General features: G+C 57.0%; 4 protein-coding genes and 1 pseudogene across 4 annotated transcripts; 3 read left to right on the top strand and 2 right to left on the bottom strand.

Moving 5' to 3' along the window:
* Window positions 1-389: 389 nt before the first annotated feature.
* Window positions 390-7671, bottom strand: ACA1_372630 (kinesin motor domain containing protein; the record flags this gene model as incomplete). Its single annotated transcript, XM_004334239.1, has 25 exons — window positions 390-971; window positions 1052-1733; window positions 1807-1905; window positions 2002-2162; window positions 2277-2437; window positions 2514-2682; window positions 2763-2990; window positions 3100-3361; window positions 3480-3661; window positions 3748-3870; window positions 3946-4125; window positions 4213-4599; window positions 4688-4800; window positions 4861-4942; window positions 5038-5288; window positions 5377-5614; window positions 5745-5828; window positions 5925-6102; window positions 6208-6344; window positions 6443-6523; window positions 6622-6771; window positions 6894-7007; window positions 7095-7303; window positions 7392-7488; window positions 7624-7671. The coding sequence occupies 25 exons, from the start codon at window positions 7669-7671 to the stop codon at window positions 390-392; spliced, it is 4998 nt and encodes a 1665-aa protein (XP_004334287.1).
* A 388-nt stretch (window positions 7672-8059) lies between these two features.
* ACA1_372640 (uncharacterized protein) lies at window positions 8060-8757 on the top strand (the record flags this gene model as incomplete). The annotated part of the gene is made up of 5 exons (XM_004334240.1): window positions 8060-8107; window positions 8131-8192; window positions 8302-8385; window positions 8452-8557; window positions 8671-8757. 5 exons carry the CDS (start codon window positions 8060-8062, stop codon window positions 8755-8757), a joined length of 387 nt encoding a protein of 128 aa, XP_004334288.1.
* Window positions 8758-9298: 541 nt separating this feature from the next.
* Window positions 9299-11644, top strand: ACA1_372650 (betalactamase; the record flags this gene model as incomplete). Its single annotated transcript, XM_004334241.1, has 11 exons — window positions 9299-9429; window positions 9498-9612; window positions 9678-9760; window positions 9850-9961; window positions 10037-10166; window positions 10261-10358; window positions 10463-10636; window positions 10664-10805; window positions 10887-11046; window positions 11097-11430; window positions 11627-11644. 11 exons carry the CDS (start codon window positions 9299-9301, stop codon window positions 11642-11644), a joined length of 1497 nt encoding a protein of 498 aa, XP_004334289.1.
* On the bottom strand, window positions 11615-13494 carry ACA1_372660 (uncharacterized protein; the record flags this gene model as incomplete). The annotated part of the gene is made up of 7 exons (XM_004334242.1): window positions 11615-11853; window positions 11945-12063; window positions 12217-12299; window positions 12373-12472; window positions 12554-13184; window positions 13259-13362; window positions 13451-13494. The coding sequence occupies 7 exons, from the start codon at window positions 13492-13494 to the stop codon at window positions 11615-11617; spliced, it is 1320 nt and encodes a 439-aa protein (XP_004334290.1).
* Window positions 13495-13651: 157 nt separating this feature from the next.
* Window positions 13652-25888, top strand: ACA1_372670 (annotated as a pseudogene).
* The last annotated feature ends 80 nt before the right edge of the window (window positions 25889-25968 follow it).

The raw sequence follows: 25968 nt of genomic DNA on the forward strand, positions 1-25968 counted from the left end.
GTTGAGTGTTGTAGTTGTGGCTTGTTGGCTTGTTGTTGATATGTTCAACATCGACTGTTGTGTGGGCTTATAAAGAGGAGGTCTCCCATTCGGAGTGGGTGGAAGGTGGCCACCAAGCCAAGCTAGATTTCATTTCTTTTGGGCGTGCTTCGCCTCACCTCTCCCCGAGCCAGCCACGATGTCGTGAGGCATGATGTGCTCCAACTCGCAGCGGCACACAACCCCGCGCCTAGGCGCATCCCCGCAAATAAGTGATCAATTCGGCCGAAATTCTCCACGCCCCGAATCCCCGACAGAACGCAGAAGAAATTGGTGAGAAAACATTGAAAGAAAAACAAAAGAATTTATGGCATGTGTACAGGGTTTGTGCGCGGCACACGAAAAGCGACTCACGCGTTGATGAAGTTCTCCTTATCGTCGTCCGTCGTGGTGGCGGCTCGTCGCTTGAGGATGCTCTTGGGTTGCGTGGTCGTCGCGGGAATTCGGGCGCAGCTGGTGGATCGGTTGTTGCTCTCCTTCATCCTCCTCGCCTTCTCCTTGAGCGCCTGCATCCGCTCGAGGCCGGACTTGGGCGCAGCGTCGACGGGCGCCGCCACAGAAGACGACACTGTCTGCGAGGTGATGGTGGTGGCACCGGCGAGCGGCGACTCAGCTTCGTCGCTGTCCTCTTCTTCGGCCTTCTCCTCGCGCAGCTCTGCGAAAGCCGGGCGCTGCTTCTTGGGTGAGGTGGCGCGCTGGCCGCCGGCTCCGAGCGCGACGAAGGTCTGCGTGGGCTCGGGCGGGAAAAGCGAAGGGTCCGGGGCGGAGTAGCGGGAACCGCAGTTGGTGCAGCCCTTGTGCTTGATGATGGCCAGCTCCTGCTGGTCCCGCTCGAGCGTGTCGATCGCGCTCTTGGTGCTGGCGACCAGATCGCTGTACTGCTTGATCTCCTTGTCCTTCTTCTTCAACTGCCTCTCCAAATGACGAGTCTCCTGTGGAGTGCGTGCGGCGTGGTCAGAGTGAGCATCGCGATTACACAAGGAAATATGAATCATGGCGCGGGTTCTCGTACCTTGAGGTTGAAGGCCTTGTCTTCCTTGCTCTTCGCGTGTGCGGCGGTCAGCTCCTTGGCGAGCCTGTCCCTTTCCTCGGCAGCCATATGGAGCTCCTGCTTCGCCTGCGTCAGGGCCTCACGCAGCTGAGCCTCCGTGCCCTGCAACTGCGCGTGCGCTTCCTCCAGCTGCGTTTTAGTGGCGTGGGCAGTCGCCAACTCCTCGATTAAGGCGCTCCTCTCCTCGGCCGCGATCTGGCGCTCTTCCGTCGCCTTGGCCATGCTCTCGTGTAGCCGAGCCTCGCTCGCCTTCAACTGCGCCTGCAGTTCGCTCCGCTGAGCACTGTTGTCGGCGTGGGTGGTCGCCAGCTCGTCGATTAGTGCGTCCCTCTCTTCGGAGGCGAGAAGGAGCTCCTCCTTGGTCTTGGCCAATTCCTCGGTCAGCTGAGCCTGGCTGCTCTCCAACTGCGGTAGCACCTCGCACACTTCGGCCAAGTTGCTCTTGTACATCGCGACGTCGCTGTGGGCGGTCGCCAGCTCGCCGGTCAGGCCGTTCCGCTCCGCAGTGATCTTGTGAAGCTCCTCCTTCGTCTCGGACATCAGAGCCTCGAGGGTCTCCAATTGCGCCTGCATCTCGCACAGCTCCGCCTCTTTGCTCTTGTTGCCCGCAGCAAGAGCATCGATCTCAAGCACCATTTGTTCCCTGTGTGTATAGGGCAAGTGTGAGAAGTATGCAGGACGCGTGCGATTGTTTCAAGAAGTGAGTGTTCTCCTACCTGAGCTGTTGCAATTCTTCCTGTTCGCCCAACAGGCAGGCCTTGTCGTTCTCTAGTCGAGAGATGCAGTCAACGCGATCCCTGAGCTCAGTTGTGAGCCTGGGTGAGAGAAGAAGAAATCATTGTTCGTTAGCGCCTCCTATCGTCGTCCACCCAAGACGTGCTGAAGATAATAAGGGCTTAGACGGCACGTACTGTTCGAGCTGGAGGCAGTAGCCTGATTCCTTCGAACCCCACTCAGTCTTCATCTGCTCGAAGCTGAAGAAGGTCTCCGTAAGCTGCTCATCCACTGCCGCCTTTTCCTTCCTTGAGGTAGCGAGCTGCTCCTCGAGGCCGGCCTTCTCCTTCATCAGGTCCTGCATGTTGGAAAAGATAAGCGCGTGCCTATCGTGAGCCGCCGCACACAACACACACGCATGACCTAACACGCCGCACAGCGCCACATGATGCCAAGGGGAGGAAGAGCGTACAGCAAGCCTCTGCTCCAAGTCCTTCTTTTCCTTCTGGAGCAGGTCATATCGCTCGTCGCCCAGTGCCTTCTCACGCCTCACGCCCTCGAGCTGCTGTTCGGTGAGCGACAGGCGGTGGTTAAGGCCCACCAGCTGCTGCTGTAGCGAGTTCTTCTGCCTGTCTACGGTCATACGGGCAACAATGACTCGTGTGAGCAAATGGCGGCAAGGGGGGAGAAGAGGAGGAAAGTCCGGTACCACTCGCCTGCAGCTGTGCCTGCAGGTTGTTGAGGTCCATGGTCATCGCTTGCACCTTCCGATCGAACAGCACGAGGTCGTTGGTCTGGGCCGCGATTTTCTCCTGCATGGCGTTTCCTTGCGTTTGCAGATGTTCCTTCTCCTTGAGCGTCGCCGCAAGGTGTGTTTCCTGGTCACGACACAGCGCAGGTGAGCTTTACCGCAAACAATATCGGCAAGCCTGTGTCTCTCAACAGCCTCCTCTTGTACCTTGATCGAAAGAGACTCAGACTTGGTTTGCAGCGTGGTTTTCAGCTTCTCGATGGTCGACACCAGCTCCGTGACGTCGTCGCTCAGCTTCTTGATGGTGGCTTGGAGCCGAGCGATTTCCTCCTCGCGATCGCAGTTCTTGCGCTCCAGCTCGCCATTCAGTCCGTTGAGAGACATGAAGTCGGCGCTCAGCTTGTTCAGGGTGTCCTCCTTCAGCTTCAGCGTTGACTGAGCTTCGGCGAGCTGAGCCTAAGAGTAGTGGTAGTTGTTGTGGTGTGGAATTAATCCTAGGTCAGCGAGCAACAGCGACAAGCGCTGGAGCAGTTGTTTTCCGTACCTGCAGTTTCTCGTGCGTCTTCGTGAGCGCGGCCAGTTGCTTTTCGACTTGAAGTCGCTGATCCCTCTCCTCCTTGATTTTGTTCTCCTTGGATTTCATCTTCTCCATCTGCTTTTCGAGCCCTGTGTTCTGGCTCATCAGACGCTTGAGCTCCCTCTCCAGGGTTACCTTCTCGCCCTGCAGCACCGATCTCTCCTTGACCGCTTGCTTGAACTTGGTGTCGAGGTTGCCCATGTCCTTCAACGCCTTTTCCTTCTCCTTCCTGAAAAGGACCACACAAGATCACATTAGCGCTCATTGTGGCGTGGCATTATGTGCGCCGTGGGGTAGTGCGCAATGACGCCAAAAGGGAGTCACTGACTGCTAAATGCCGCACGTACCGAAGGCCGTCGTTCTCCTGCTGGAGCTGATTCTTCTTGACCGTAGTGCTCTTGAGATCTTCCTTGATCTTGGCCTCCTGGAACGCGGCCGGAGCAATCGAGAAGCGCCGGCTATTGGCGGAAGCGCCAGAGAAGCTTGAGTCGTTGAAGCCCTTTTGGTTGCGCAAGATCTCGCCTTCAGCCTAATAATATGTTGGTGAGAGGTAACTTCAGTTTAACTTTCACAACTCGGAGGAACTGATGACTGATGGATTGAGTGAAACCGTACGCGAGCGATTTGCAAATTCCTCTGGGCATTTTCCTTCTCGGTGAGCGCCTCCTTGAGCATTGCTTTGAGATGGTCGTTGTCCTCCTTAGCGTGAGTCAGGTCGCCCTGCAGCCTCTCAAGGTCCTGGTGGCGGCGAGAGGCTTACGTGTGAGCCCAGTCAAAAGAGGGGACGAGCGGCACAATACCGCCCCACAATACCTGCTCAATGATCGCCAGTGAGCTCCTCTGAGCGGCAGCCTGCGCGGCCTCTTCCTGGTGCTCTCTCTCCTGCTCCTCCCGCTCCTTCTCGAGAGTGCTCAGCTTGATCTCGAGCTGATCTATCTTCTTGTTGTAGGAGGTGTGCAGCTTGGTTTGCGAGACCGAGTGCTCTTCCCTAAGCTGTAAGACACACGCGACGCGCATAACGACGGTGATGAGTTGAAATGACGAAGCGGTCAACGAAGGGGTTTAGAGCGGGTGCCGTACCACAGTGAGGGTATCCTGAAGTCGCTGCTTCTCCTGCTGAAGCTGGGCATTTTCCTCTTCGAGTTCCGTGAGCCTCGTCTGGGCGAGGTTGTTCTGCTCGCCGAGGGAAGCGGCCTCCTCCCGGTAGCGCAGCCCTTGCTCTTGATGCTCCTGCGCGGCCTTTTGGCTCGCTTCGTATTGCGCGGTCAGCTCCTGCAGCTGCTGGGCCTGTTCCTGGACCTGCTTCTGCAGGGTCGCGTTCTCCGTGCCCAGCGTCTGTTCCAGGTGGAGGGCTTGCTCCTGAAACTGGCGAGACGTCGACTCGCTGATCTCGTACTGGGACGACAACTCCTCGATTTGCTTCCCCATGTTCACGACATCTTCGGTCAAGAGTTCGTTCATGTCCCCCTGTTTGTTGGCCCAGCAAACATCATTAGTCCAAACTGCCTTTTTCAAGTCAGAATACGTTTGCTAGGGGTGCGCAATGGTAAGGCACCTGTTCTTCCAGCTTCTGCCTGGTGTCGTCAAGCTCGAGTTGAAGCTGGTGAATGAAGGCCGCGGCCTGGGCCATTGCGTCCACCTCAGGAGCCGATTTATCTCCTACTTGGCCTGCGGTGGTACGAGCGCGTCAGGGAATAGCTAGCGTGGCGGAGCGGCGGGTGAACGTACTAAGGGCATTGGCTATCTGCTGTCTGGCCTTTTCCTTTTCGTCCTGCAGTTCGCTCTCGAGCCGCAGATTGGCGTCCTGAAGCTGTGCGGTGTGCCAGCGAAGGAGACAGAGCGAACGGAAAACGGGCATTAGCACAACGACACCAAGGCCAAGCAATCTAAAGAGGTGTGACTCACCTGCTGTAGTTGCTGCCTGGCCACCTGTAGCTCCTCCTTGAGTTTCTTGGCTTCTTGGTTGTCGACAGAAGCAGGAGGCGCGCTTGCGACCGGAGCTGCCGGCGGCTGTTGCACGCGAGCCCTTGCGACGGGGAACGGGACAGCAAACTCGGCGCGAGCACGAGGAATGAAGTCGATGACGGGTGTTCCCTCGAGGTCTTCTTCCTCGCCCGCTCCAGCTGACGAGGGAATCGCGATAAACGGATTGTATGCTGTTCACAGCCGTGATGGGGGTTAAGAGCAGGCGTCAGTCGGGGGCGATTGATTGATGCGAAGAACGAATTGGTAGAGGGCGCGTACCATCACCCATTACCCGGTTGGGAGCCCACGTTTCTCGCCGGTTCGATTTGGCCTTCAGCTTGGCTGCCTGGATAGGAGGCGCCACGGTAGAGGAGGTGATGATCATGTTCGTCATACGTGCTAACTTCTCTCTCTGCTTCTCTTTCTCAATCTCCGCATCACGGAGCATCTGCATCATGATTTCCTTGTCCTCTTCTGCCTTGAGCTTTTGACTCTCCAGTTCTTGCCAGTTCTTGCCCTATTGTAGTCGAGTTCACCACGTACGATACACGCGGTACAAATATGCAAGCATGTCAGCAATACTCACCGCACCCCATTCGATGATCGCACTGAAGTTCTCATTTCATCACACATGAGAAACAACGAACCTTGGATTCAACGTTCTTCAGCTCCTTCTTGAGCTTTGATATCTGCTGGCGGTATCGCTTAAGCATGGATGCCTGGTCCATGACCTGCCATCACGACACCATCAGTGTGTTTGTCATCCTCTTGTTTAAACGGTGCCACACAACCACGCCAAGAACGTTTTTGTTTGTGTCCTCGCGTACCTCGTTCACGATGGGCTTGTTTTTGATTTGCTTGGCGCGGTTGGCAAACTTGAGTGTGCTGATCGATTCATCGCGAAAGGCGGGTGCGATGGTACAGATAACTGCTGTCCGCGAGTTGCCTCCGAGGGCGGGCTCCAAGATTCTGGTGAGCTTACTGTTGCGGTATGGCACATGACCCCTGCGCGAGAAGTCAAGAAGAAGATGAAGGAAGGAACCGGTCAGCTCCTGTGGGCGATAGGCTCGTCGGAGGATTTTTCTTCAAATACAAGGCACCAGGGTGTACCGTTCTCCCTCGGCGAGCTTGGAGATGACGGTGCCAAGGTTGGATAGACTTTGGTTGATCTTACAGCCTTCAACCATGCGAACGCCAGTCGCAAGCGTGTGCGACAAACGCTCTGAGCCTGCCAGATCAACCAAGTTCTGAAAAAACGGATGTGAAACGCACGCAAAGGTTGTCAGCTGACCCAGAAGCATCAACCCGGAAGCGGACTAAATGGGCTGTGGAGCGAAGCACGTACCAACATGGAGACCTTTACGGCGCCGTCGAGGGATTTCTTTGTGCCTTGACCGTCCTTAGACTTCTCTCGACTTTCAATCACCTAGATGATCGTTTCAGTGGGCTCACCTGTTGTAAGCCTCCTCTTCGAATTGGTGGCAGCAAACGTTTCGGTTGAAGCGCGCGCGTACGAATTCGTACCATTTTGAAGATGGTGTGCGAGCGACTGCTGTGGCTGTTGGCGCCGGTTGCTCCAACGTGGCGATGCTCCTCGCCAGAAGCCATCAGCTGAAGCGCTTGCTGGGGAGTCACCACGATCTCTTCTTTGGCATCCTTGACAAACACTCCACGCTGCCCGCATGCAACACCACGCGTTAATGGGATGGCGCCATCAGCAGTGACGCGCACTATGTGACGCACGCCCACCGTTTACACACAGCAGATCCAAGCACGAAGGGGAGGAGCCTGGTTACCTCGATGTCCTCTCGAATCTCGAGCTTGGTGCTGCTCGGGCAGAGAAGGTCACGAATCTCTTCGTTGTAGATTTCGAGGTAGGATACACGCAGCAAAAATTCTCGTTCCGGTGTCTGCGTGTGAGAAGACGCAGCACACAGGAGTTGAGTTGCCCACATCTTATATCTTAATTATTTGCTGAAGAGAGGCTGCAATCATACCTGCTGGATGAAACTGAAAATCTCGGAGATGGCCAGTGGAATAATGCCAGGCGAGTCGATTCCGCCCTTCATGGTGTGCGTCTTTCCGGAAGACGTTTGCCCGTAGGCAAAGATGGTGCCATTTACGCCTTGAAGGGCAGAGTCGATGATGTATTTGGCCAACGAGTTGTAGATGTCGATCGTCTGCGAATTGTTGCCGAAAACGTAGTCTGCATTTTGTGGGCACCACACACACAAAAAGAAGATCATAAGCCCGGGAGGAAAAGGGAGTAGCTTGGTTGCTCTGCTGACACGCACCGAAGGTGTAGGAATTGGTCGGCTGACCATCCCTCACCAGCGTTATGCTGCTGTCATCATATCGCCACACCGATGCTGGATCTTCCACTTCCCGTTCCTGTTTGCAAAATGGGCCACCTCTCTCAGTTTTCCTCTTCGGCAGCAAAATGATACTTAATCACCTTCTAATCAATCAATTGGCAACAATTGGCACAACATTTTGTCGAGCAGTTGGAAAAGGTGGGACGCGTACATTGATTGGCCGAACGCGAATGCCGACGCGAATGTTATCCATACTCATTTTGTCTTCGAGAGAAGGGGATAGGCTTCCAAAGCGCAATCACTGTTCCTCCTCCTCCTCCTTCCGCACGCGAGATGACAAGCAAAGATGGTTTCGGCACACAAACGCCACCCCAGAGCGTTGCTCTTGTTTTCGCGCGCTTTTTGCTTTGGCGCCACCGGACACACCTCTGAGAGCAAAAATGAAAACGACGTTTCTCTTGTTTTCTCCTGGGGCCGGTGGCCAAAGCAAAAACTCTTTTATTCTTCTATTTTATTATTTTGTGATTGTTGATCGATGGAACCAACACAACAGCATGCCCAGGTCCCTGCGCCCCTAACAACCTCCGCCTCTACGTCGAATGGTGGCGCAGACCAGATTGCTGCAGCACAAAATCACCACCCTCCCAATGGAACGGCGGACGGCGGGGTGGGGCGGGTGGAAAACCTTCTCGAGGGTGCAGTGGAAACTCTGCGGCAGTTATCCATCATCGTGGAGGACTACCACGAGCACCAACCTCCGACCTTTCTCTTCGACAAGATGTGCGTCACTTACCACACGTGTTTTGCCCTTCCTTTGTGCTCTTTTTCCCCTTCTGCTGTAACCCGACCGGTGGGGTCTGGTGGTCATGTGCCGACGTCGCCACCACAGTAATGGATTCGTGGAGGAGCTTGCGCAGCTGGACCGAGCCCGACACGAGCACGCTAACGTCGACCTGCCGATGCAGATATTCCAGTTAACCTCCCTCCTCTCTTTCCTCTCCGCCCACCTTCTATCTCACCTTAAGGCCCTGGTGTTCAGATTCATCGACGAAGGCAAGAATCCGGATTTGTACGTACAAGAGTCGCTCTTGGAGCGGTGTCTGGAACGAAATGAGCGAACGCGAGGCAAGTTGCACCTGCTGCAGGTCTGCCCCCACGCCCTCTCTCCTCGTTGTTGCGCGCACGCGCTGAGCTTTCGCTCTCTTCGGGGTCTTGATCACTTACCTCCATGACGCGACGTACATGTATCTCGTACTAGCGACTGAAAGACGAGCTTGCCCTGGGAGCCGCTCAGCTGCCGGGAGACGATATGGAGGCCGATCCCACAACCGAACACGCTACGTGAGGCGGTGTTTGCTTTTTTGAATAATTGTTTTGCTTCAAAAAGCTTGCAATGTCTGGTATTTGAAGCACATTTACGTAAAATGCTTGTTCGGGCCTTTCGGCGATTGGATGTTTTTAAGCGGACTTCTTGCACGAGCAGCCGCTTCAACTCACAGCCAAGGTACGGGTCACTCATCTTTGCCCATACACACGCCTTCACACAGCTCACTATGCGTCTGTTTCTTGGCGCGGTTTTGATAGGCGTAGTTCTGCTTGCCTGCACTGTCGGAGAGTGCACAGGGTCATCGCTCGAGGAGTTCTACCGCGTGCGCGCCAAGAATCAGCTGCGCGAGGTCGCCCGCCATCCGCGTGCCGCAAGCGCCGCTCCCCCGTCATGCCCTCACCATCCACCGCCCATTCCCCAAGCCTTCATAAGCTCACACGTACGTCACTTCCTGTTGTACCGATGACGTCATGAACCAACTACATCACCTGACTCATAAACTCCCGTGTCGTACGGCGCGTCACAGTTCCTACCGGAGCGTCTACGCGAGGCCACAAAGATGATGGATGCCTCCATTCAAGAGTACATGCGTGCCGAGTCGATCACGGTGGCTTCAGTGGGCCTCGTCTATGACCAAGAGCTCGTCTGGGAGAAGGGCTATGGTCTCACTGACCCCTCCAGCCCGTCGTCGTACGTCCACTCGCGCCTTAAAACCGAAAAGGGGGCGGTTACTCACACAACTCACCTTACGTGGACAGGCACGTGAACTCAGACACAATCCTGCGCATTGGTTCCATCACCAAACTGATTACGACCATCATGCTCTTCCAACTCCGGGATCGGGGCATGCTCTCACTTGACGACCCCGTCAGCGTACGCACCGTCCCTTCGCTTGTTCTCCTGCTCTCACCTCACTCGTGGCCTGTTTTTGAATTCAGAAACACGTGCCCGAGTTGGTCTGGCCAACGCCTTTTGGCAACAACCCGGGCATCACGTGGCGCACTCTTGCCGGGCAAGTCAGGTACCGCCTATACCAAGCGCCAATGCCTTTTCTGTCCAGTTGATGATGATGCTGATGCTGATGCTGGAGTACATTTCATGGTGGAGCAGCGGCTTGACTGGCGTGACGCCGTGCAACTTCTTCACCATTTGGGAGCCCATTCTGGGCGACGCCTGCGATATCAAGAACGCCGAGGCTTGGAAGCGGGTCACGGCCGAGCCGGTAGCTTGCCATTCCCCTAAACCCTAAACTTCAAAGGAGCACAACCTCCTTCACTCATCGCTTGCACCCACACAGCCGACAGTGCCAATGTGGCAGGACCCACACTACGCTGATGGCGCCTATGCTATCATTGGTCGTGCGCTCGAATCGGTTGTCGGTATGACGTGGGAGGACTATCTCACCCAACACATTTTCAAGCCTCTGGGTACGGTCATCCTTCCCCTGCTGAGGGGCATTCCTCACACGTGGAAGAAACCCAGGGATGGACAGCACATTTGTTGCCTATGATGGGTGGTCAGACATGGCGAAGAGGGTAGCGCCAGGCATGATCGGCAACACTAGCCTTCCGTATCTGCTCTCACAAATGGACCTGAGATGGGCTCGCCCAACCGGAAACGTATACGATCACACACACGACACTCACGACACTCACACGAACTTGATTACGTGAAGCTGCGATGTTGTGCATAACCATGCGTGGAGGTGGGTTGCCGCATGCAGGTGTACTCAACGGTGAAGGATCTGGCCAAGCTGGCCTCTGTCTTCCTCGTGGGGCAGGACGAGCGCAAGAACGCGCTGGGGCTCTACTCGAGCACTCTGCGCGAGATGATGACCCCATCCTTTGTGAACGATGATCAGGTTGACATCGCCCGCTCCCCCTACGCCCCTCTTGCCGTCCGCTAGCACTCACACTTTCCACAGTCCTCGGGCTACGCCTACCCATTCGAGGTCCACCACAGCAGTTACCTCGGACCAGATCTTCCAGCCTACTGGATTCGCCTCAAGGGCGGCGTCGTGCCAGGCTACTTCAGCACCATCGCGCTGGTGCCAGAGATCAAGACAGGTACGTGCTTGACTTGTTTTCATGCGACGCATTTGGAACTTTTCTTTTCTATATGTCCCTGACGCTGTGGCTCGCCTCAAGCTATGATCCTTCAGAGCACCGGTTCCCCCTTGTCCACGGCAGTGCTGGCGGTGCTGCTTCCAGCCATGGAGCAGACCCTGTGGGAGCTTCAGCCACTCCCAAACAACCCGGGCAATCTCACGGCTTTTTCCGGGACCTACCTGGCTTCCCTCTATGGCGGGTACACACCGCTCCCACCTCACCTCTCCCGTCACACATGTACGCTCACAGGTCGGGCAACAACAGATTGATGCAGGGCAACGTCACCGTGCAGGCTGACCTGGACAAAAACACACTGAACATGAACTTTGCCATCACTGGTACATCACTGCCTCCTGTGCCTAGCGTGGACATGGAGTTTCTGTTGGCTAAGCTCCTGCTGGTGCTGGCAGGCCTGGGGAGTGTGCAGCCCATGGGCCACTCCACGGCTGTCTGGGAGGAGAGCAACTCGTTCCGCATTTTGGGTCCCTCATCCGGCGGGTGTCTGGACGTTGAAGCAGGGCGCACCAACGCCCTGGTGCACTTCAAGGTGAGTGAGCCTTCCACGTGGAATGGCTTCTCCCGTGTACTCTCTGTCGCGGTGCCTGTTGATCCCTTCTATGGCTGGGACTTTGTAAACAGTAAGAATTCTATTCAAATGGTCTCTTCAACTTGGTGTATGACGGGGAAGAAGGTGAAGAAGACAATCATGTTGTTAACTGTGACTGGCCACACAACACATGTTCCTACACTGGCTGACAAGGTGCAGCTTACTCGGGCAGGTGGTATTGCGGGTCTAAATTGAACTCCGAGAGCAAGTCGTCGAAAGTCATGAACTCACTTCCTATGTTGATGCTCCTCTTCTCCGAAGGCTGCGCTGTAGACTGGTCGCCGTTGTTGCGCTGATGGTAGTAGTTACGGGAGGACGCAGATGGCGGCTCCTCCGCGATGGTGCGGGTCCGTGGCTGCGCCACTTCAGCCCATTCTGCTTCCTGTTCCAACCGCACATCTGTTCACAAATGCAATGGACAAAGATGCAGACGACCATGAGTCTTTCCTTGACAGGAAAACGACGGAGGTGTGGCCACGATCACGAGTACCTTGAAGAGATCGAGTCCGATCCTCTGCGAGGATGCGATCTATGCGCAACACCCCGTAGGTGCGCTGCTGGACGGTGAAGATTTGGTACCGGGCCGCCAACTGGAGCATGAAGCCGCCACTGTGCTCCATGAGCCCACAAAAGTGGCCGACACTCAAGAATCCCATCTCCGCACTGATCAGCCCAACATGCGGTGCGTCGGTTAGCACCCCAGCTAGAGGATAATCCGTGTGGTCCAGCGCACACAGATGGTATGATATGTTAGCTATATACCTCCAGGACCTGAACGCCTGCCTTATCCTGAGCTTGTTTTGCTTTGGCAGCGCCACCACGATGTCCCTGGCCAACAGCTCCCTCTGCCACACACGTGTAAACCTTTTACGGACCCATAAAGGGTTCAGGATGCATGGCACCATAAGGTGTGCCTACCATGGAAAAGCCGGACACCCTACTGAACTGAGGGTTGATGAAGAATGGGCTCGTCTTCCAATTCAATTTGTGATCTGACACGAACACCGCTATCGGTGGCCTGTCCATGCCACGGACCAGTGGTGAGGCGAGGGAGAAGTGGGCTAGCTGCGGCAGTCGGAAGTGGTGCGCGTGTGCGTACCGCAGGTCGTGAATGGCGAGCTTGCTCGGCGCCAGGTCAAAGTGTCTGAGGAAGGGCAGGTGCGAGAGCATCTCTTCCCACAAGCAAACTGCGTCGCCCCACTCCGCCTCGCCATGTGCTCCGAGCCCCACCAAACTCGTGCTCCCATCGCTCGACGAGGGGGCGCTGGGGCTCCCCAACCGAGAGAACACTGGAGGCGTGGCGGCATGGTGCACGGCCATGCGAGCGGCAAGCTCGCTTCGCAGCCGCGCTCTGTCCTCCTCCAGCTCTTGCACGCGCCGCGCCATCTCGTGCATGTGGCGCTCCATCTGCTGCAGCCGCAGCTTGTCCTTCTTCCTCGCCTTGCGCGTCTTCTCGGCCTTGATCCGTATCTCCGCCTTGAGCGCTCGCATCTCGTCGATAATGTACGCGACCACACCGTGTGTGGCCGGACTCGGAGCAGTGGGCACACCTGCATCCGGCGCTTGTGGAACAGGCGTGGTCGTTGTCGTTGTCGTGGTCGCCGGCGAGGTAGAGCCTTGCTGGCCTTGTTGAGGTCCTTGCAGCCCTTGGTGGCTGATCACGCCGCCGGCTCCCTGCCGACCCTGACCCGCCGATGGCGGTGTTGGTTGTATGGGGGCCGGCGGTTGACCTAGAGCACACGGTCATCACCGGACATCAGTCCGGCAGCCACCAAACCGTGGTTGGTCTCTAGGGGGGACTTACCTGTGGGGGCGGGGGTACGGCGGGGACGGCCTCGCTTGCTCGGAGGCGGGTGGAAGCAGCGGTCGGCCATGTTCAGCGCGACGCATCTCGTGCATGGTATCACCCTGCCCCCACATGACCGGGAAACAGGTTATCGTGTTTTGAGTGCTGGATGATTGATCGTTCCTTCAGCTGCTCGCGTGGATGTCGTACCCGTTGCAGTTGGCTCGGGAGAGGAGGCACAGCGCGCAGCTCATCGTCTTCGAGCTTCTTTTCTGGCTTTCAACTTCGACTTCTCGTTGCAAATTTCCATTTCGGAAACGCGTTTACGCAAACCGCCTCGCGCCGTTTTAGTACTGCTTGGCCAACTCTGGGCCGCAAGCACACACACGCTGCGGGCATCTGTAGAAGCTCATGTTGGAGGGACTGGTGGCAGGGATTCTGTCGAGCTACCTGGGTGTCTGGGTCGAGGGGCTCCAGCGCGAGAACCTCAAGATCGGCATCAAGCAGGGCAATGTCACCATCGAAAACCTCAAGCTCCGCAAAGAGGCCCTGCGCGACCTCCATCTTCCAATCGCCATCAAAGACGGTAACTTTTGTTGTTGTTTTCATTTATTAGTTTATTATTTTTTTTATTTATTGTTGATGTATGTGAGGATTTAACATTTAATCGCCAGGGTACTTGGCGAAGCTGCAGCTGATAATCCCGTGGTCCAACCTTAGCAGCAAGCCAGCCATCATCCGCATCGAGCAAGTCTTCCTCACTGCCGGCCCCATGCACCAGGACCACGTACTAGGCCTCTTGCATTCTCGACATCTATCTCTGTTACGGTGGCGGTGGCGGCGGCGGTGGCGGCGGTGGCGGCGGTGGCGGCGGTGGCGGCGGCGGCGTACATGGTGTAATAGAACAACGACAAGGATGGTTGTACTGATGTTGGCATTGTAGTACGATCAGCAGGAGGAGGAGCGCAAGGAGCAGGAAACCAAGCAGAAGCGCCTCGCACTGCGCGAGCTCTTCAACGTGAAGGACAAGAAAGGTCAGAGATCCTCATGAAGACGATTTGCACACGCTTGTCGCACTCTCACACGTGGCCCGCTCGCATTCGTGTCATGCAGATGAGTCAGACACATTTACTGCTCGGCTGGTGGCCAAGGTTGTTGCTAACCTGCAGCTCTTCATCGAGAAGATACACATCCGCTACGAGGACGACACTCAAAACCCAGAGGTAACGAGTTGTGTTCTTTATTCACTCACTCACTCACTCCCTCGCACTCGCTCACTCATGCATTTTCGCTGCTCTATATTTCTCTAGGCCCCTTTTGCCCTGGGCATTACGTTGGAGCGGCTGAGTGCCGAAACTACCGATGCGAGCTGGCGGCCAACGTTCATGAAGGAAAACCAGCCACTGGTGCACAAGGTTAGTTTCTCTTGATAATTATGCAAGCAGCTGCAACTGACGCCATTCGCTGTTCATGTTGTTGTTGGCGCAGCTGGTCTCCCTTTCCAACTTTGCTATTTATTGGGACTCCAACACCTTCGTGTTCGACCAGCACAAGGAACAGACCATGCACAAGGCCCTTGAAGAGATGGTGCGTCAGCATCCTGTGGTGTCTTACCTTCCGCCTCACACTGACGCTCTGGTAATCGCATTTACACATACACCAGATTCATGACGAGAGCAAGAAGGGAGTGCCTCGGCATGCCTACTTTCTCCGCCCCATATCCGGCACGCTAAAGGTAAGACAACACAGCTTTGCAGCTGCCCCCGTTTTGCTTGGTGGAGTACTCACATTTGCTACAAACTCATTTTCCATCAACCATGTGGTGTGCAGCTGATTATGAACAAGAGCACAGCCATCAAAGACATCCCCAAGTTCACCTTCAACTTCTTCTTTGAGAAAATCGCTCTCGAGCTGCAGGAAAACCAGTACCGCGAGATGCTGGGGTTTCTCGAGAGCTTCGGCCTCTATCAGCGGAGTCTGCGGCACCGAGCCTACCGTCCTTCCGAGCTTCCCACCAAGGACCCACGAGCCTGGTGGGCATTCGCCGGTACTCAACCCACACGCCCAGCCTCGCTCTAGCCCTTTCCCCGGCCAGAGAATTGATGTTGACTCTCTGGTTGTCTTCTCTCTTCTTCTTTCGCCAGCAAATGCGAGTCTGGCGAGCAAGCGAGAAGAGAGACGAAAATGGAATTTTGAAGTTATGAAGGAGGCCAACAGCGACCGCAAGCGATATGTGCGCCTGTACAAGCGCCATCTGGAGCTTGAGCAGAAGAAGCAACACGTACAACCCCCCCCCACACCCATTATGCCATGACGTCCGACCTCGTGCCAAGTCAATGGCTGACAACTCTCCATCTTCCATGGGCGCAGCTGACTCCTACAGATGCGGCAGCGCTGGTGACGCTGGAGAAGCGACTCGACTACGACCGGATCGTCCTCTTCCGCTCGCTGGCCGAGGCCTACCTAGAGAAGGAGAAGCAGTTCAAGGAACGCGAGAAGCAGAAACGCATCGAATCCGAAAAGGCGACCGGCGCAGCCTCGTCGGACTACGGCAACGGCATATGGAAGTGGTGGACGGGCGCCGCCGCCGACACGACGCCAACGCCCGACCTCGAGCTCACGGATGCCGTGTGGAAAGAACTCTTTGCCGCGGTCAACGACGAATACCTCACAGTGTCCAGTTCATCCGATCAGGTGAATATACTCCCCTACCGGTGTTGTGAGTGGCCAATGCTGATGCTGACGGTGATGGGCCAAACACCGTAGGTTGATCGGGTAGACGTCTCCTTGCACATCGCAGAGGGCTCGTTCCAGCTGAAGAATGCTGCTCCTGCCGAGCCCACGGCAGAGAATCTGGCCATCATCCTCTTCGTGTTCAACGGACTCTTCGTCAACCTCAACACCACCACCCACTATTCCCCCATTAAGGTTCGTGCTGTTGCTGCGCGCATTGTCCGTATTGTCATACGTCACCCAATGATCTGCGCCTAAGATGCTTATCTCTTGCATCTCTGTATCTTCATCTGCGCAGATCGATGGCCGGCTCAACACGATGCAGGCCTTCGACTTCAACACGCCCAATACCAAATACTCTTTGCTTCTCACGCCCGCGCCGGCTTCAGAACCGGACGCGCAGGAGGCGTCGGGCGAGGTCGACCCGTGCTTCTTCCGATTCTCGTTTGCAAGCTTCCTGCCCAAGGAAGCCGAAGTGGATTACAAGCTGCGGGTGGACATGCAGCCGCTGAAAGTCATCTTCAACGAAAACATCGTTGCGCGGATATGTACGACCCATTCTGCTGCCATAACGCATTGTCGTCGCCACGACCATGCGTCAGTGCTGACAAAGGTCTACGTCTATTACACACCGCAGCCAGTTTCTTCAGGTCTTCCAAGCAGAACGCGCCGACCCAGGTGGTGGTGCACGACATGGAAGATCGGGTATCGAGCAAACTAGGACAATTTTCCGATCAATCGCATCAACAGCTAGCCTGGCTTCTCGAGTACAAGAAGGTCTTTGACATGCACATCAACATCAAGGTGCGCCTGTCTTTCCTCTCGTTTTATATGTCAAACACTCCTGACAAAACACACACACACACACACAACACAATCCAGGCACCAACGATCGTGGTTCCTCTCTCGTTCGCGGAAGAAAGTTCGGCCCTTCTGCTCGACTTTGGTCATCTCTCCCTGCGGAGCGACCTCTCCGCCGACCAGCGAAGGAAGGAGCGAGAACGCGAGCGCAGTCAGCTGCAGGAGCGGGAGAAGGTGGGCAACGGCAGCAGAGCGGCAGCTGCCACGTCAACCGCCATCGAAGACGACTTCTACTCCAAGTTTAATCTTCGCGTGACCTCAATCCAAGCGTTCATTGTCGCCCCCGCCGTCGGGGCGAGTGCACTGGAGCCTGGCGAGAGGACGCTGGAGGCCGCCCGACGGCAGCAGATCATCGAGAAGTTCGACCTTCACTTCATCATCTGCCTCAACAAGCTCAAATCGACTCCGCTCACCTCGACCAAGTGCGTAGCCATCACTTCAAACGGTGATGCAGGGATGCTGATCGGTTTGCATCCTATTTCGCAGGATTGAGGGTGAGCTCCCGTCGTTGGCGTTCTGCCTGTCGGCGTGGAGCTGCAACAACCTCATGCAGATCCTTGCTGCCCGGCTCATGCCCGCTCTTGGCTCCTCCGACGGTGAAGCACCAAGCGGCCAGACTGCATCGGATGTCGCGGCACCAGCGGCGACCACAACAACAGAACAGCCGGCTGCGAAGGCGGCAGCGCAGGAGGAGGCACATCACCACCATCGTTCCCTGCTGGCCGGACCAATGACGACATCGGCGACGCTAAGGGACAAGAAACGGCTGCAGCTCGATTTCGCGGTGAAGAGCCTGAGTATCTCGGTCTACCGCGAAGCGGAGTGTGTGGACCTCCGCTCGTGCTCGCCCATGGTACGCTTTTTGAAGTCTTGTTGTTTACATTTATTTATTTACATTTAGCCTACTATTTATTTAGTTGTTTGTTGTGGTGCGCCTGACAATCAACAGGTCTTCTTCCGAGCGCAAGGGATGAGCGTACGGTTGGTGCGGCGACTACTCAACATGCAGGTGGACGGCACACTGCAGACGATCCTCCTCCGGGACTACCATCAACCGTGGGGCAACGCCTTCCGCGATCTCCTCGTCCCACAATCGCTTTCTCCCGGGACGCCTCTGTCCTCGCTCGCCCAACCGCTCTTCGAGTTCCACCTCTTCCAGCGCCTCGGGAGCGATCAGTCTACCCCGGCACCGGTGCACTCGAGCGGCGACCGACTGGGTGCCGGGGCCTCGGGGCTGCTCGAAGTGCAGCTTCGCGACCTTCAGCTGATGGTCAACCAAGAGACGCTGGTCGTGCTCGTCAAGTTTGTCAACACCAACCTGCTGCGACCACTCAAGCGAGTCCGGCCGAGCGTCAGCGAGACCACGCCCAGTTCCGCGCTGTCCGTCTCTCCCAGGCCCAGCCCTCACAGCAACAGCGCGGCGTCGTCACCCTCGAAAGCCTCGACGTCGAAGGCTGGGCAGGCCTCACCATCGTCCTCACCGGCGTCGCTGCGGATCGCGGCGAATCTGGGCTGCGTCAAGTTCATTCTCAACCACGGTGGGAAGCATCTGGCCGAGGCCTACCTGGACCGCTCGCGATTCGAGGTCCTCCCCGGACCGAAGGGCACCCGCGTGGAGGGCAACGTGGGCCACCTCAAGCTCCTCGACCTCGCATCGTCGTTTGCTCCGTCAGCTTCTCAGGACGTCGTAGACGGCGAATCACCAGCCCCTCCGCTCGACTCGGCCATCGCGCGGGTCTTCCAGGAGATTGTCATGGTCCAGGGCGGTACTGACGCGCTCACCTTCACCCTCACGCTGGCACGCCGCACGACAGCTGCTGCACCCCCCGCCGAGGAGGAAGGATCATCGCTGGTGGTCAGCGCGACGGGCGTCAAGGTCCTGCTCGTACACCAGTTCTTCTCCAGACTCCTCGGCTATGCCGCCGAGTTGCGCTCTCTTATCGCGCCTTCAGCGCCATCATCATCACCGTCCGCACCAGCCTCCTCTTCTGCGGACACGGCCCCCGACGTCCCCTTCCGGCTGGTCGTCAACATCAATAACGGACGCCTTCTGCTGCCCGAGAAATGGAGCAACTCGATGTCCGTCGCCTTAGCCACCATCCGATCCTTCGCCATTACCAACGATGGAACTGGTACGTCGCTGTCATCATTAGTGGCCTCATGCACACGGTGTGGTGACCGAGAGGGCTGACGATGACAATTAACAACCCGTCACATGGACTTGATGATGAACCGCAGATCTGCAAAGGAGATTCACCTTTGCTGTACGAGGGATGGACCTGGATTGGGGCGCGGTGGCTGTGCTGGAACGGGCGGACGGCGACGGTGCCAAGGACGGCTCTACGAGCGGCCACTTCGCCAAGAAGCACGCGCTCGCCAAGGGCCTTGCCCTTGACATCGGCGTGGGCCTTCCTCGCGCTGAAGATGACGCCCTCCGCGCTGGCCTTCCTCTTCAGGACATCCTCATCAAAGCGCCCGCGGTAAGCACTCGTCAATGTTTTATGACGTATTATTAGTATTTGTCGGCTGGTTTGCTTAAGCTTGGAGTTATTTGACTTCTCCCCTCTCTCACGCAACGATACACAGATTGATGTAGGCTTTACGAGCCGACAGGCGGTACATGTGTTCGGAATCCTGGAGGAGCTGCTTGATGGCCTCTTCCGCAAGCGGGGCGTGCTTGAGCACATCGACGTGCTGTTGGACAGCGGGCCAAAGCCGCCTCGCCTCGAACTGCACCGCAAGCGGAGGGTCCTGGTCGCCATCGACAAACTAGTGCTTCGCTTGCTGCCTTCTGGGGTACACGCTGCAACAGTCCCTGTCCAAGTGTCCTCGTAGTGTGTGGCTCTTCAATCTCACTTCGCCAATGTTCTTCTGCTACTGCAGTTGGAGAAGGACACGGTGCCGTCGTTCCTCTTGGACGCCTCCAATCTGAAGGTGGACTGCAACTGGACGTCCGACGAGCGGATGGCGGTCGACGCCGGTACCAGCGCAGCGTCGCTCATGCAGTACTCGCCCGTGACCAAGCAGAATTTCAAGGCCCTCGTGCTCGAGAGCACTGGTTCGTGTTTACTGATGACCATCGTATTAATCCTCTCATCTTCTATTCGCTGAAATCCTGCCACATGTTTGTTGTACAGAGGAGGATCGCTCGTTCTGGCTCACGTACGACAAGAAACCGAGCGGCAGCCGAGTGGCCCAGTCCATCGGCGTTGGGCTCGGCAAGGCGACGGCCTTGGCTGTTCCTGAGGGCATTCGCCGCCTGTGCGATGCCATCCCCGTCATCTGGGGCGCCCTCACTCGGTACCGCATGCACTCCTCTTCTCCATTTTTCCCTGCAAGATCGCTGGTCTGATCGACAATTTCTTTCTTTGTGATGACTGGTGTATGCACATGCAACAGCGCGACGGACAAGACTGGTCGCGGGCCACCTGCGGAGGCAATCGTGTTCACCTTCTCGATCGCAGCGCCGTCATTAATCGCGCTCTGTCCCTCCGATTCACTTTCGGCCGGAACGGAGGCCGCCGCCGCCGCCACCATTAAGGACAAGGCGCTGCGCGGCTGTGAGGTCCGCACGTACGGCTCCTTCAGCTTCACCTTTCGCAAGCGGATGGACGAGGCCGAAGCCGTCATCGACGAGCAGCTGCGCGTGGATTGCCCCAGCATCGTCGACCTGCGCCTGGCGGGAAGCAAGGACCCGTTCGTGGCCTGTCGTGGCCTGCTCTGGACTTACAGCCCGGCCCTCTTCCCCAGCGCCGCCGCCCCTGCTGTCCCCTCAGCAGAGCTGCTGGCATCGAGTCCGTCCGACCGTCGGATGAGCGTAGAGGCGCTGAGCTTCGAGCTTCTGCTGTCGGCGACCGAGCTCAGCAGCTTGACCGCTCTTTGGCAGCGCTGGCGAACAGTCGTCATCGCGCGTGACGAGGGTGCCGACAAGACGGGAGAGGAGAAGCAGGACAAAAAGGACCAGACGGAGCCCTCGCTTATCGTGCGGACTCAATTCAGGCAAGCCCGCATCGGGCTGATCGGCAGACGGAGCGAACATGAGCAAGAGGAGATGAAGATTTTGGACGCTCATCTGAACCGGCTGGCCTTCGTCATCGATCACGAGTCTTCGGCATCATCGCTCAGCATTGCCGGCAGCGCTGCCGAGGCATCGCTGCAGGACCCGCTCGCACCCGATCACGCGCGCATCGTCGCCTCGACCAAGTTCGCCGATACAGACACCATTGCCTTTTCCTACTCTTGTTTGGTACGCACCTTTACCTTCTTTTTATTTTTGTTGATTATTTATTCTTATTTTAATTATCTTGTTTTATTGTGCACAGCCCGTACAGTCAGACTGTGAGCCGCATACGCTGTTGAAGGTGGCCCTGGACGGGCTCTGGGTGCTCTTCGCGCCCGCGTTCTTCTCCCGCTTCTTCTACTTCATCGGTTCCCTCCGCTCGCCTCCGGAGCCACAGGACAAGTCCCGTCCGCCCCCGGTGCCCATGAAGTAAGACCCTCTCTGCCCCGCCTTATCTGCAGTTCACTCCTCTCAGCTACTGAACTGGTACTGTGCGTAATGTTGATGATGGTGATGATCATAGATTGGATGTCACGCTTCGGCAGCCTCTGCTGCAGATCCCACACTCGCCCGAGGAGCAGAGCCCGCAGGTGGCGCTGATCACAGGCGGATCCTTCTCCATCTCCAACCAGGCCTACTTCGATCAGAAGCCGGCCCCTGGTACTCCCCCCACCCCCGACACCGCACCTCTGGCATTGTTTCTTAAGATCCCCTGTCCTTTCTTTTAATGCACCAAAAGAACGAGGCATGCTGGAACAGTTTTGGTTCAAGCTTCGCAACGGCACCCTGCGCCTGGGCACGCTGCCGCTGTACGTGGCCGGCGACGCCCTCGACCGGTGGAAGGCCATTACGCGGGCCGTGGACATCGACTTGATGTTCGAACGACCACTCCACGATCCGCTCGGCACCTACCCCGTCCACAACGCCCTACTCAGCTTCCCATCCCCGGTATGTGCCCCACATACTCGCAATGACTGCACAATGCGCTGATGTTCTCTGGTGATGCAATGTTAGGTGCAATTTACTTCCGGCGAACGCGAAGCGGCGGCGGCGCTGCGAGCGGTTGAGGCCGTGCTCGCTGGTCTCTTCCACTTCTCCACGAACCCCATCATGCCAAGCATCGATCGCGCGTTTCCCTCTGCGCCTCCCCTCCCTCTTCCATCGTCGTCCAACCTCGCACCAGCGCCTGGTCGGCTCGAACTGAAGCGCTACCGAATCGACGTACCTTCTCTCGCCATTCTTCTTCATCTCGCTGGAGAGAAGCAAGGCTCCTACTCCTTCCTCTTCGAACACCTTCACGTCGACGTTTGGAAGAGCGAGCCCGCCGCGATGACCTGCCTCGTGCGCACGTCCTCCTTCTCCGTCAGCGATGCCTCCGCGCCGTCGACACCGATGCAGCTCTTGGCCATCACCAATCCCTCAGCCGAAGTGCTCGTTGCTGAGGGTCGGGAGCCGGTACGCTGCATTGCCCCCCTTTTTTCGGGCATTGTCCGCCATTGCGCTTCTGACGTACTATGTTCCACCACCCACCCGCCCGGCAGGAATCTGCGCTGCGGCTGAACTACGAGAGCGTCGGAGGTGCTGAGGGACACATGACGCAGAAGATCGACTTGAACATCGGTAGGGCCGAGGTACTCGTGCTCGAGCTTCCTGCCCTGTTCTCGGCGCTCGGGCAGCTTCGTCAGGTCCTGAACGCAGCCCTCGGTACGTTTCAGGTCCAAAACAGCAAAACTTTGTCATGAAGATAGCTCATCGCCCGCATTTTCTCTGGTTCTCTACGCTCAGCCAAAATGGGACCGCCCGTGGCGGTGGTCACGGTGGTCGACACTGTGACGTACAAGCTCGGCCTCAAGCAGTGCTCGGTGCTGGCGCCTCACCCGTTCCTTAACCCTCTCGCTCCCGACCGAAGCGGCAACGGAAAGGGAGGCACCGATGCGTCCCCTACCGGGCCGTCTGTGTTCTATGTTTGTCGGATGTCGGACATGCAGGTCGACATGCTCAAGGAGCTGCTGCCCTTCTCGTTTCCCATGACGGGGAGCTCCTCCAGCCTGTCTTCTTCCACCTCTTCGGCGTCCTCGTCCCACGTCTACGAGATAGGGGTACGGCACACACACCACCTTACGCTGCTGGCGCTCACCACTGTCGTCGCTGAATTGGAAATTCACTTTGTTTTTTGTTTCAACGCAGGCGGTGATGGAGGACTTTGAGTTTTGCAAATGCCAAGCCAGCTCCGCTGTGGTGCACCTGGGCAGTTTCATCGCCGGCGCTGCCGAGTCGGCTGTCCCCATTCTCGACCCTCTCAGCGGATCCCTGCGAGTCTCAACACGGGACGAGCTAGACATCACCTTCGACACTGGAGTACGACCATCACTTCCCTCTCTATCTTTGTCTTGATAATGGTCCATTAATCTTGTAAGAGTGGCGCTTCACTGCTTACTGACTCCTCTATTTTATGGGCATGTTTACAGCTTATTGGCGTCCACCTTGCCCTGCAAGACGTGAGCCCTCTTCAGGCGCTGCAGCAGCGGCTCCTTGGCATCTTCTCCGGTCCCAATGCCGCGGACTCCTCCTCGCAGCAGCAGCAACCTCGTCCTGCTGGCGCAGGGGAGGGCGCAGAACAGACGACCGACGATGAGGGAGAGGATGGTGATTGGGCATGCGCTGGGTGCACTCTCCTCAACCCGCCGCATTCGGCCACGTGCGTGCTCTGCGGCACGGCCCGAGTAGGGGAAGACCTGCATCCGTCGACGCAGCCGCCTGCCGCCGACGAGCCGCTGTACGACGACTGGACAGTGATCGCTCATTCGGACCATCACCAGCGTAGCGGAAGCGGCGCCGGCGCCGGCAACGTGGGAGAGCAGCGCTGGATGTGCGAGGGCTGTTCGATGCTCAACACTGCTTCAGCCCAAGCCTGCGCCATGTGCGAGAGGAGGAAAGACGCCACAGCAGCGCCATCATCGTCGTCGGCAGTCGTCGCCCAGTCATCCACAAAGCCGCCCAAAAAGAAGGTACTCGGCCCCCTCTGTTTTTGATGCCTGAGTGATGATTAATTCGATACTGACAAAAATGGGTCCTGTTGGCCTCCATCAACTCTGCAGCAGTCTGTGCGGGTGAGCCCACTCAACCTGCTGCTGGATGTGGTGGACGAAGACCTGGGCATTCCGCTCTACCAACTCACGGCGACGGCCAATCTGGTGGACATCGACAACCGCAACCACCATCTGGGACACATGAAGGCGGCGGTCTCCCTCAGCGACGTGACGATCCACTACTTCAACTGGTACAAGGAGATCAATGAGACCCTGCTCGAACCGTGGAACTTGCAGGTCAAGATTATGAGGCACCCGCGCCTGCCCACCAAGATCGTCCTCCAATCGTCGGGCAAGATGGAGCTCAACCTCACCCGGCCCTTCCTCGAAATGACCTCCCGCGTGCTGAGCGAGAAGAAGTGGGTCACCGACGATTCGTCCTCCTTGTCGTCGTCATCATTGTCATCATCGCCCTCCTCAACCGCGACTGCCGAGAATAGGTACATACCCTCTGCATTCTCACCACCACCACCACCCCTCTATAGTCATAATCAAGCTCACTCGTTCATTTCGCTGCTGTAGGGTAGCCATTGTTCGTCCCCAGCACTCGGTGAGCCGCGGTCAGACACTCGCAATCATCCGGAACGAGACTGGCGTGGAAATGCTCTTCTTCATTCACGATCCTGCCCGCAGCGGCACCGGAGGACAACAGTCTGCTCTTGTCGACTCGAGTGCAGCTGCCCAGAGGGTACCGTTTGATTGCTAGATTTACTATTTTATTTATGTATTTATTTTATTGTATTTTAATGTTTGTTTTTTTTTAAACAGGAATGGATTCGGTTGGCATCGGGCGAGGAACGAGGCGTGAAGCTACCATCGTCGGTCAGGCGCGTGCGCGGTAGTGCCCGTGGGCGCTCCGCCGCGGGCTTTAGTACCGCCACGCTCTCGGTCAAGCTCGACGGGCCCTTCAAGCTCCTTCACAGCCTGCCGCTCCATCCTCCCGGTACGCTTCATGTAATTGAAGCCGTTCGCGCCATCGTTGAACGCGCTCACGTTGCATTGCAGGCAAGTCGACGCTCAATGTCGCCCCGGAGGGGAGGAAACCGTTGAGCGTACTTTATCATATCGGCCACCGCCGCGGCTCCAAGTTCATCTGCATCCGGTACCTTGGCCACATCTTTTCTCTGCCTCTATGCCTCACCGTTCAGTAGTAGGTGTCACCATCATCTTATTAATGGCAACCATGACCTTCGCTCCATCAGGTCTCCACTTCAAATCAACAACTACACCAAGTTTGCCATGCGCGTTCTGGTGCAGCTGCCGCCGCCGCTCCATGCGCTCGAAATGACCTGCCCCGAGCGCAGCAACGTCCCCATCCCACTCAGCATCGCTGCATCAGGTCAGTACACCCCCATCTTTGCTTGCATCTCGTCGGCAAACTCTCTTGATGATAGCGACGACGATGATGACGACGATGGCTGAATGCTGATGTTTGTGTGCAGAGGGAGTGATACGTGTGGCGCCGGTCGCACCCGAGGGGCAGCTGGGGTGGCTGTACAGCGACCAGGGTCTTCACTTCAAGGGCACCCACACGAAGCCCGACACCAAGTTCCTGACCTGCCGCTGGGCCGACTTGCCCAACTCTTCGCGCCCCGTGGTCGCGCCCCCGTTCGTGCTTCGCGTGGCTGTCAAGGAGGCCTCCGGGTCGCGACGTCTGCTCATCCTCCCGCCGCTCAAGCTGCACAACCTGCTCCATTGTGATATGCACTATCGGTGCGCCTGCCTCTGCTTGGGTGATTGGTGTGCGTGCGTGTGTATGTGTCGCGTGTGTGTCGTGTGTGTCGTATGATTGCCAGTGGCGAGGTCAGCGTGCTTGCGCCGCAGCCATCGCCACAGAAAAGTGAACAAGAGGGAGGGAGTCGAGACCTGTGCGTCGACGCTTTCCAAATTGAGTCTCACGAGTAACCCAATGCAGAGCGTTCGATGCGGAGACGAAGAAGTGCTTCAGCGCAATGATGAGCGGAACGCTTGTGCCAGGGCAGGAA

This window comes from Acanthamoeba castellanii (genome assembly GCF_000313135.1).
Source record: "Acanthamoeba castellanii str. Neff unplaced genomic scaffold scf7180000084679, whole genome shotgun sequence".
NCBI lineage: Eukaryota > Discosea > Longamoebia > Acanthamoebidae > Acanthamoeba > Acanthamoeba castellanii.